Consider the following 11916-nt stretch of genomic DNA (forward strand, 5'->3'; position numbering starts at 1 on the left):
AGTTGGGCTTCTTGACCCAGCCCAAAATTAGCTTGCACCAAGAAAAATATTCAAAAAGATCAGCTATCAATCAAAACTCAAAATTTGGTTTAAAATTGTGTTGGCCCAATGAGGAGTCACAAATCAAAGAGCTTCCCACAAAGCACAAATCAAACCAATTTAACTTTTTAGAAGACATTTTTTAGTATATCTGATACAACAAACACCAAACTAGGGTTAAAAAACAAAAAAACAGGAGACAAACAGAAAACAGAAAGTACATGCCAAAACACTGGCAACTTCTATGAGCATTGGATCAGCACAAAAATGTTCCAAGGATCTTCATCACTACATTGCACCAGCTTGGACACCAGCAAATACCGAGTTGCCAATGCTCTCATTTCAAATCATCCGAAAACCAGTTAGAAGGGCCCAAGCAATGAAAAATGGAATTCCAATGTCAATTCGGCAAAAAGATGTCAAATATCTATCCACTATCACTGAATCTTCTTCGAGTTAAAGAATTTTCTGGCTGTATCGGATTTCAATTTGCATCCGTACGAAATAATTCGATAAATCAAACCATCTATTTCTTCCTCTTTTTTCTCATGCACAAAGAAAGCAACAAAGACAACGGGAAGTCCTGCAATAATAAGAAAGAAAATACTCCGGTCAAAGCTGCAATCAAATCCCAAAAATTGAGGTCTCTTTGCAATTATCATCAAAGATGCTATATGACGAAAGATTAAAATAATTTTTTAAAAAGGAGAGCGATAGCATCATCAAAGATGCTAAGGTTGATTTTTCTGTTCTGCTGCTCAGGTTCTGAAGTGACTTGGAATTGAATTGAAATGAAATGTGAAAGTGTTTCTGAATTTATATAGGTAACCAAGACTTTTCCAAACAGGCCTGGAAAGGAGAGCGATAGAGAACAAACCTATAACAAACAAATTTTGGAGTGAAATGGCACCAAGGAAGCTGAGAATCGATAGAGACAGAACCACCTGTTCATCAGCAGATTTTAAATAATGCACACAAAAAATAAAAATAAAAATAAAAATAGTACAGCAACCTAAAGGATTAACTTGACAATTTTGTAATGGTACAATTTCGCTAACTGTAGGTCAGAGAGTCAGGACACAACTCTATGCAACAATTGTTCTTTTTTTAATTCCAAGAAGGGAAAAGGGATGGGGATGAACTTAATCTATGTATTTATTCATACATTTTTGTTTTAGCAGTGGTCATAATTCCATGCAACCAAAAGAATAGTTGCGGAAGCGTGATGTTAATCCTAATATTTATTTTCTTTGAATAATGTCCTATGTTTCTATCAAACCGATGATAAAGGACAAGAAATGCTACTGTGATAAATACCTTGAGGAATAGAGTCCAGTCATTCCCTTTGCTAAGAGATATTAAACCATTTACTGCAGAATTCCACGAAGAGGCCATTGAAAGAGCAACTTCATTTGACATCTCTTGCGAGAAATAGAATTTTGATACAGGAATTTTCTCAATTGTATATCCCAATCTGCAATAAATAGAAAATTCATTTAGATATGAAAGTTAGCTTTCTTGGAAATGCTTTATATCAAACCTCTACAGAACCATAAATTGTGTTCAGAGTTATGCAATTGGAGAACTATTTTTGCATTAGATAGCCATAGAATAAAACCCAAATGAACAATAATATGTTATATGCTTATGGGATTAATAATTTGAGCTTGAGCAAACTAGAAACATCGGTATAACGAAGTTCAAAGAGAATAGCATGCATACATTTTCTTAGGTAAGATGCTATGGATGAACAGAAAAACAAATGCCACCAAGAGAAGCTTTGAAACCATAGTGATGATGGTGTATCCCGATGCTATGAAGTTGAAGTAAATTGAAACAAGAATGAACACTGTGGTGAGTGTCTCCTTCTTATTCCTCCACAGAAGTATGTCGGCAACTGCAACATGAAGCAGCAGCAAACAGGCTACTATTAACACAATCACAGTTAAATAATTTCATATGCACATTAAGTCCTCATTGTAAACAAATTTAAGACACAACAAATGCAAGCATAAATATGGTATTGAGAAGAAAATAATTAACACTCTTACCTCTTCCTCTTCCAAGATATTTGAAAGCTTTTGATGGACCATCCTTTTTAGGTTGACATTCAGCCCTCAAGTGCGAGTACGATTCAATTGTCCTTCTAAGACCGTCCTATAGAAAATGAAGGATTAACACAGCAAGTCACATACGAATTTGAATCATAATAAAAGGTAGAAATGCACCACGTATATTTAGACTCTGACTTTCTCTGATGTGCATACACATCGATGTTGTCCATTTAGAAGTACATTGTGGCAAAAATAATGAACTAAACAAAGATTCTATTAATATTGAGAGCACTTCCATGGGCATTTGAACATGGGAACATTTGCCATCCACTATCAATATATATTGTTATGCAATGGCGAAATTAACAGTTCATCATCGCTTGGAGGTTCAGATTAATGTGACTCTGAAGAAAATAAGTGCAGCACTGCAAATTCAGAAAGAAAAAAAAAATGATACAACCTATATGGAGAACTTTGCTAAAGTTCAAGCCCCTAAAAGCAAAGGAACTAGAATTAAATCATTCCTAGAAGTCTTTAGTATATTCCATAATTTCACATTAGGAAAATCAAATGTAAATGTACTTATTTCATTGGATAAGGAGAGACCTGAAATGGTACAATGGGTGTGTAGCCAAGTCGGTCGTTTGCTTTTGAACAGTTAAATGTTCTGCTGCAAGACAGAAGTCTGACTCTTGATGGTGTGAACTGTGGAACTTTCATGCCATATGGGGCTAACAGCTTATATGTCCACTCCACCAGACGTGCAATTGGCATTATTACAAAGACTGGAATCTTAATTCTTGGCCTGCAAACTATATGAAATCAGATATAAACTCAAACAACGGCTACACAGGTGTTGATTGGTATTAGTTTTAAGTCATGCTGTCATCTCATTGAGCAAAGTCTAAGTTTCTAAGTTTAAGGTGACAATTAATTTGAGTAGGAGTTGCCCTAAATCCTATACACTCTGTTTGTTTCCAGTTTTCAAAATTCACTTTTCAAAAAATTCTACTTTTTCGTTTTCCGTATTTTTTTTGTTTTCACTGAATTTTTTTAATTTTTAAACACACCTAACATAAATACACCTAGAAAGTATAATATTTGTGAAAAAAAATCCTTAAAAAATTCACTAAATACAATAAAAATTACGAAAATTCAGTATATTTTTCTTATTTTTGTGTATTTATTAATTTTTTAAAATATTTTTTCATAAATAATTCGCTATTTAGATACATCTAAGTAAAGTACATTTAAAAAAGTAAAAAAATTGCTTAAAATTAAAAAAAATATTCACTAAAAACAAAAAAATACGAAAAACAAAAATCAAAAAACAAAAAACTTAATTTTCAAAAAACTGAGTTCAGAAAGCTGAAACCAAACACACTGATATGTACTTATTTTTCAAATTCAATAGATATCATCTTACAGAGTTTTCAAAAGCTTTCAGACAGCTCCTTGAAATTATGTGATGTAAACCCCACCCTCGGTCTGATCCCAAGCAAACGTAAGAGTGACTTCTAGGATCTTCTCCTACCTTCTTCTAATGTAGGACAACTTAGAAAACTTGGGACAAAGCTGCCTACACTGGTTCTATAATTAGTTTAGGACCTTCAAGAAGATGAGTACCTTTCATAGCCAAGACCTTCAAGAACAAGTGAGACAAGCTCCCAAAACTTGATTGGCTCCATATTAGTTACAAAATATGCCTGCAAAACCAACATGATATTGTAAATTTGTCAATTAAAGCCCTTCAAATTCAGAAAATGTCATTGCCCAACTTATGAGCAAATTACATAACAAAGCTTGACTATGCCATGTTCCTTTTTATTATTAATAAATTGCCCTACTTATATATATATATATATACAGAGAGAGAGAGAGAGAGAGAGAGAGAGAGAGAGAGAGAGAATTAACCATTGGCACAGCTAAAATTTGGTTCAGTAACTAAATAATTTCCACCTGTAGCAGAACATAAAAAATGAATTTAAATATTACCTCCCCTGCAGCTCTCTCAGCAACTGTCGCCTCCGATGCACTCGTTCAGCACATATATGGGCATGTGCCACATTTTCAACATAAGTGAAATCGTACATGTTCTTGCCATTACCACTAAGAAACTGCTCATTTTAAATAAAACAAAGAAAACAATGTTAAATTCTTTTCTTTTCTTTTCTTTTTTTTCCCGTAAGTTAGATATCTATGCACACATAATTATGCACCTCTCCTTTGGAGGTGGTACGACTACCAAACTAGTGGTAAAATAAATGTTAGAATTCAAGAGTGTACAAAGAACAATACCAATAAAAATTGAAATGTAAGATCACAAAAACATATGAAATACAAATATTTTCAGTTAGTAACTGGTTTAGTGTTTTACAGAAAGAGAGAATGTATGCAGCACAAATACTCAATTTTCCATGCCCTACGTGCAAGAACACATACATTATGTCATTTATTAATTATATAGATTCAAATGATTAAGAACCTAGCTATCCACCAACTTGATATTGAATGAAACACATGAATTTCTAGAACATTATAAAATCAAAGTGTAAGGCGGTCACAACCTGAGAAATTAAATTGACAAAAAACTTGGTTACCTTTGATTTCCCTGCCCTCGCAGCAGATACCAATGATGGAACAAGTAATTTATCACCAGGACCGAAAATGCTGCTAGGACGGATGCAGCATGTTAGAAGCCCATTACTACCATTTGACTTGATGACCAGCGCCTCTCCTTCAGCTTTAGTGGCAGAATATGTATCATTGTGCTGGAAGAGTTGCAGACACAAATATTTTTAATACAAATGAACTGATAATAAGTACAGAAAACAGAAGAACAGGCAAAAGAAAAAGGAAAAGTTAGTAGACTGCAGCGGTATAGAGATGATCATAAAGGAGGCTTGTCAAATGGACTGGCTTAAAAAAATTTTTTTCTCTCTGTTTTACATGTATACATGCAAGAGTGCTTGGTAATGGATAAAATAGACAAAATGAAAATGGAGAAACAAAAATAATGGAATAAAAATAGGTTCAAGAAGGTAAGGGCCCGCTGACTAGCACCTTCATATGAGCAGAATCGGATGACCAACAAGTAAATCTTTTTTTCTTGTCTTTATATATAAATAAAAAAAAAAAGAAAAAAGAAGCAAGTACGGCTTGCTCTTTGGAAAAATTAGAAATTGACTAAATCTCAAATTGTGAAGAAAGTCATATAACAATGTACAAATGCACTCATAGTTCTATTTCGAGCAATTACAAAAGGAAATTTTGATTCTTGATTCTTGATTCTTAAATAAACAAAAAGAAAAGCAAGAAAGGAGGAGGAAAATATAATATAATGTAAGTTTTTCTGCAGCTGGTAATCACAATTGATCTTGATTCTTGATTTGAAACATAAAATTTTGATGAAAGTCATCTGGTATAGGCAATACCTTAGCTGGATATGGCAACGACTCATCCCCATTAATTATTCCATGAACTCCATCAAAGACAACACTAGGAGAGCTGGTATATATAAGTCGCTTAACTTTGAGGTCAACACAAGCACCAATTACATTCTTTGTTCCTGCAGGTCATGATCAGAATAAAACTTCCAAGTATATACACGCAATAGCACGGAACAGAGGAGAGAGAATTTCTAATGTACACAAAAGATTTAACTGCTGATACAGTCCCCTTGAGCTACATTTTTACCTTTGACATTAACGGAATGATGGAGTTCGTAGTTGTTAATGGATGAATCCGGGGCAGCCATATGGAAAACAACCTCAGCTCCTTGGCAAGCTTCAGAACACAGATGGTAAGTGAGATGTAGTCAATAAATGAAATTTAGCCTAACCCATTAGAAATCACTCGCGAGCATCCACATTAGTCTCAATCAACAAATTAACTTTTTGGCTAATTATAGCAAGTAAAGCATGAAAACATTGCTTCGTGTCGAGGCTGATGGAGCAATGTTTTCATGTTTTACTTGCCATATTTAATCATTTTTTGATAGCTTGGGCCTCACTATTTCGATTTTTTTTTTTTTTTTTTTTTTTTTTTTTTTTGGGGGGGGGGGGGGTGGTAGTGTTCATTGAGATAATGGATAATAAAATAATTTCTTAATAAAATAAAGCTAGAATAGAGAGTTTAATGGATGGCGTATTTAAAAAGGTAGTAACATAAAATAGAAAAGTAGTTTTCCACTTATAATTTGGCACAAAATTCGTTGAGCCTAATGCAGATGCTCTTAACTTTCAAGTTTCAATCATCTTAAAACTTACTTCCTAACTATCTGAAACAGTGAAACTTGTTATCTACAATGGATGGAAAGTGTATTAGCAAAGAAGTGAAACAACCTCGATGAAAATATACAAATAGATGGAATGGGTGTGACCTTCAAGTACTTGGGACTTGTCCCGAAGATCAACCGATACGTATTGAGCATGACCTGACTGTATAGCTTCGCCAAGGATTCCCTTCTCCTCGGCGGGGTCTAGTTTGATAGAGGGCCTAAGTCAGCAATACGAACCAAAACCATGTCATATCGAATGAGCATTTCCACCAAATGCCTGGCGGCAAAGCCTCTTCCCCCAGTCACCACACACCATCTCTCCTCCCCTCCCATCTCTTATTTTTGTAGGCCCTATATACATACATTCATACATATCAATTCCTCACTATATTGAACTTCAAATGAACTAACAAACCATTATAGACATGGCTGTGAAGAACCTAAATACAGAGCAATTGAAGTAGTTTTTTCATAGAAATTTGGAGAAAATTGAAGATATAGATACAAACAAAACTGGGTTTTCATGCGCGCGTGTGCGCGCACACACACACATATATATATATCAACTCCTTCATATATCAAATTTGAGTTAAATTGATGAACAGTAATGAAATCCCAGTTGTGAACAATCTAAATCTAGAGCACTGTCAGTAATGTATTCAAGAATTTGGGAAAAGTTGTAAACGCAGATGGAAGCAAACCTGGGTTTATACATATACATAATATACATAAATATCAATTCCTCACTAGATCAAACTTCAAATGAGCTGACAAACCATTGAGAACACAGCTGCAAAGAACCTAAATGCATAGCAATTGAAATAGCTTTTCATAGATATTTGGGGAAAATTGGAATATAAATACAAGCAAAACTGGGTTTACAATGTACAAACACATATATCAAATTTCAGCTGAATTGAACAACCATAACAAATGGAGTAATGCAAACCCAGTTGGGAATGATCAAAATCTAGAGCAATGAAGGTAATCTATGCAAGATGTTAGAGAAAATTGTAGATTTAGAAGTAAACAAACCAGTGTTTATACGGATTCATAACATAATGTACATACATATCAATTCCTCACTAAACCATTGTGAACACAGCTTTGAAGAACCTAAATGCATGGCAATTGAAGTAGCTTTTCATAGATATTTGGGGAAAATTGGAATTTTTTTGGGTGAATAAAAATTGGAATATAAATACAAGCAAAGCTGGACTTACATGTACACACACGTATATATCAAATTTCAGCTGAATTGAACAGCCATAATAAATGGAGTAATGAAAACCCAGTTGTGGATAACCAAAATCTAGAGCAATGAAGGTAATGTAATCGAGATGTTAGGGAAAAATTGTAAATTTAGATGTAAACAAACCAGGGTTTATCGATTTCTTACCTTTAGCTTGATTTTATATATGATTCTTTTTCTTTTTCTTTTTCTTTTGATTCTGCTTCGGCCTCAATGGATGATCCAATTGATTCTAAAGATCTGGAAACGACAGAGAGAGGTTGTTGTTAATCAAATCCATTAATTAATTAACAAAAATAATTATGAATAAATTTTTTTTTTTTAAGGTCCTTTATAATCTATATAATAAGACAAGAGGGATTTTAAAAATGTATCAAAAATGTATGTGAGATACATTTTGATCCAATGGTTTAAATTACTCCATCTAAATCTCAATGGTTAGGATGTCTTTGAGCATCAACGGTCCAAAATGTAATGGTCCAAAACTCTCATCTGTCACAGGTACTCATCTTCTCTCTCTCATTTCAATTTTTGAACTCTGTCTCTCTACCGTGCGACGACCACAGACCAACCACCTCTCCTCATTGTGTCATCCTCTCTCTCTACCATAATGGGTGTTCCGGCTGAGTCACGGCGGAGAAGTCAAGGCCGACGGGAATTGCGATTGACGGCGGAGATCATGGACGCCGGAGATCTACGGCGGAGGACGGTGAAGAGATTTATGGAAGATCTTGGATCTGTTGTGAGCGGTGAGGAGAGAAATGCGATTGATCTATAAAATAAGACAAGAGGGATTTTAAAAATGTATCAAAAATGTATGTGAGATACATTTTGATCCAATGGTTTAAATTACTCCATCTAAATCTCAATGGTTAGGATGTCTTTGAGCATCAACGGTCCAAAATGTAATGGTCCAAAACTCTCATCTGTCACAGGTACTCATCTTCTCTCTCTCTCATTTCAATTTTTGAACTCTGTCTCTCTACCGTGCGACGACCACAGACCAACCACCTCTCCTCATTGTGTCATCCTCTCTCTCTACCATAATGGGTGTTCCGGCTGAGTCACGGCGGAGAAGTCAAGGCCGACGGGAATTGCGATTGACGGCGGAGATCATGGACGCCGGAGATCTACGGCGGAGGACGGTGAAGAGATTTATGGAAGATCTTGGATCTGTTGTGAGCGGTGAGGAGAGAAATGCGATTGATGATGCGATAAGGCATGTGGTTCAGGAGGTCAAGTTATTGGCTAAGAAGGAAGATCGGGAGGGTTTGGATTCATCTATCAACGAGCTTCTTCTTCTTGGAATGCAAAGGTTAATTTCTTGCTTCTTTGTAGATCTGTTTCTCGCTTTTGATTGTTTGAATGTGTGTTTTCTTTTTATTTATTTTACTTCTGTTTGTTAGAAGAAAATTAGGAAAATTAGAAGAATGCCAAAAAATTAGCTGTTTCATTCTTCGTTGTTTGGATCAAGAATGCCAAAAAAATTCCATTTGAATGAGTAGAGTGCAATACCACTATGCTGTATATCTTTGTTAATCTTGAAACCGAATTTCATTTTTTTCCCTTCGTTTTCTCAGCAACCAAACAGGGTCGGGAGCTTGCATATAGTCAGTGACAGGGCAGAATAATCAACGTACCTGACATGTGGGTTGATCTTCTAACTTAAATGGATTGATCAAGCATTTTTCTGATTTTTGATTTCTTAAATGGATTTAAATTTAAATTTTTTGAAAGTTTTGGGTCTGAAATGGGTTTCATTTTTCTGGTGAATATTGAAATGGAGACATTGTTCTCTGCTGCATTGTGTATAAATGGGTTTCACTTGATTTTGTATAGTCCAGTGTATATATACATGTATGTATAGTCCAGTGTATAAATGGGTTTCACTTGATTTTGTGGGTTTGAAGAACATGTGGATTTTCCTTATAAAACAGTCACTTGGTATTTCTTCACTGTTATGGGTTTATGATTTTCTTTCCGTTTTGCTCCTTTTTCCCCATTCAATTTAGAAAAAAATTGATTAATAAACATGATACAAAATGGGTTCAGATTATCAAGTAAATTAAGGAATGTTGAAAAAAATTTGATTGTGGAGTGAATTATTTTGTTGTTCCAAATTTTATACCGTTGGGTTTAGTGAATTATTCCCATTCAATGTTTGTTATTTCTCGGCTGATTTGATTTCTGCCATGTGAATGGTCATGAGTTGATTTAGAAATCAAATGGCCTTTGCTTTTTTTTTTTTTTTTTTTCACATCTGGTTATGGGTTTATCATGAAATTAATTATTAATGGTTATGGTGTGAATGTTTTTGTGGTGTGATTTTGTTTCTGATTTTTCTGCTGTTATGGGTTTATGATTTTGTTTCCGTTTTGCTCCTTTTTCCCCATTCAATGTAGAAAAAAATTGATTAATAAACATGATACAAAATGGGTTTAGATTATCAAGTAAATAAGGAATGTTGAAAAAACATGGCCTTTGCTTCTTTTTTTTTTCACAATTAATTAATAAACATGGCAAATGATACCAAATGGGTTCAGAATCCCAAGTAAATTAAAGAAGGTGTATTGAAAAAATATGTGATTTTGTGGAGTGAAAAAATGTGATTTTGTGGACAAAATATATTATTTCTGTCCATACCTCATCATTTTTTTTCCTTTTGTATTTTGATTTCAGTTTCACAATTTGAAACTATACTGTGAGTCTCATCTCTATGTTCATTTTATCTCATCTCAACTATCTCTCTCAATTACGATTTGTTATTTTGATTTTAAAATTTTCAATACTTATGTTTCTTATGCCTGTAGATTTCTGATTTCTCATATTGAATTGTATTATTAGTTTTAATATTTTTTTAATTGACATCGGTCAAAATATATTGTTTATGTCCATACCTCATCATTTTTTCTCTTCTGTATTTTGATTTCAGTTTCACAATTTGAAACTACAGCATCTGTATGTTTCTTATGCCTGTAGATTTCTGGTTTCTCATATTGAATTGTATTATTAGTTTTATTTTTTTTTTAATTGATTCAACGACAATCAGTGTTCTGAGGGGCCGTCTGGTAATAGATTTTTTTAGTGATTTTATAAAAACAAACTTCTCTCAACAATCCAAAAGGGAAAACCAGGGGCCTTTTCTCCTGTAAGACCTACAACATTCTTGAAAAATTACAAATCAAGCCTAGATTTTTTGGGTCATTTAGAAGGTAAATTCTTTTAATTTTTTTATTTGAACTCTTTTGGATTTAATTTTTTTCTTTTCAACCGAGGTGACTGCTGGATTTTTAAACCTTAATTATCAATCAAACTAAATTTTCCAATAATGACTTCATTTTTTGTGTGCATCTTTTGTGTGCAATGGTTGTGTGCATCTTTTGTAAACAACACCTGTATCAATCATGACTTCATTTTTTCCTGCATCTTTTGTGTGCAATGGTTGATTCACACCGGCAGATTTTTGGCTGATTGTAGAGGTGTTTGTTCAGTGGGAGTTGTTACCCATTAGATTTTTAAGTCCATTTTCTAATTTATATACATATATATATAGCTTTCTATTGTCACTTTCCTAACATCAGAATTAGATGAGAGCTATGAAATTGGATCTAAAGTTTGCTCAACATCAAAAGTGGGTGATGTCATTGAATCCAGATTTATTGAATTTGTAATCACAACTGTCTTGATTTATTTGAATTAATTATATGTTATATTTGATTTATATTGTGATTGCATTAATTAAAATAAACTTACAATGCTAAGGACATATTCCCTCAAGCATTTAGAAGTCAATTTAGACTTACATAGTAAATCAATTTTCTGAGGAAGGTAATTTTCCTACGTAAGGATCACTTCTTCACCCATGAAGAACTTAGGTCGAGTCTTAATATCCTATTTCATCTAATATGTGAGGCTATCAAGTAGTAACATATATATCCAGTTTTCCTAATGTTCCTTAATCATAAATTGTTTTCATTTTAATTTTGATTTAGTTTATTGTGTATGATCTTTCCATTTTAATTTTTGTTTGAACCCTTTACGAATTCAAACCCAGTTTATTTGCAATTTGTTCTTCAAGATTCAATCTTTTGTTTGTAAAGGTTTTATCTGATCGGAATTTGGATTTGAATTCATCTGCAATCTATGATTTTGTCAGTGAAAGTGGCGTTCTTGAATTTATTTATTTATTTAATTTTGTTGTTTTGATTATCAATTTGAATCACTTTATAGTTTCTTACATTGGTTTGACATCGATTACTGATTGACACGATTAGGGTTTTGCTACCTTTGTT

The 11916-nt window shown here is 33.6% G+C and overlaps 1 protein-coding gene and 1 long non-coding RNA gene across 2 annotated transcripts; one reads left to right on the forward strand and one right to left on the reverse strand.

Moving 5' to 3' along the window:
• Nucleotides 1-47: 47 nt before the first annotated feature.
• LOC114279462 (3beta-hydroxysteroid-dehydrogenase/decarboxylase) lies at nucleotides 48-7904 on the reverse strand. Its single transcript, XM_082868508.1, is given in 15 exon segments — nucleotides 48-622; nucleotides 917-983; nucleotides 1357-1513; nucleotides 1762-1936; nucleotides 2091-2196; nucleotides 2700-2898; nucleotides 3720-3799; nucleotides 4089-4129; nucleotides 4132-4210; nucleotides 4694-4864; nucleotides 5528-5661; nucleotides 5790-5879; nucleotides 6475-6585; nucleotides 6588-6723; nucleotides 7772-7904. Coding segments are annotated over 14 exon segments (1674 nt in total). The 5' UTR covers nucleotides 6706-6723; nucleotides 7772-7904; the 3' UTR covers nucleotides 48-476.
• Nucleotides 7905-8504: 600 nt separating this feature from the next.
• On the forward strand, nucleotides 8505-9260 carry LOC145790067 (uncharacterized). The gene is made up of 3 exons (XR_014328709.1): nucleotides 8505-8529; nucleotides 8627-8939; nucleotides 9205-9260. It is a non-coding gene; the product is annotated as an uncharacterized LOC145790067 (long non-coding RNA).
• Nucleotides 9261-11916: the final 2656 nt, after the last annotated feature.

This window comes from Camellia sinensis, chromosome 5 (assembly GCF_055761805.1).
Source record: "Camellia sinensis isolate YWXY chromosome 5, ASM5576180v1, whole genome shotgun sequence".
Taxonomy (NCBI): Eukaryota; Viridiplantae; Streptophyta; class Magnoliopsida; order Ericales; family Theaceae; genus Camellia; species Camellia sinensis.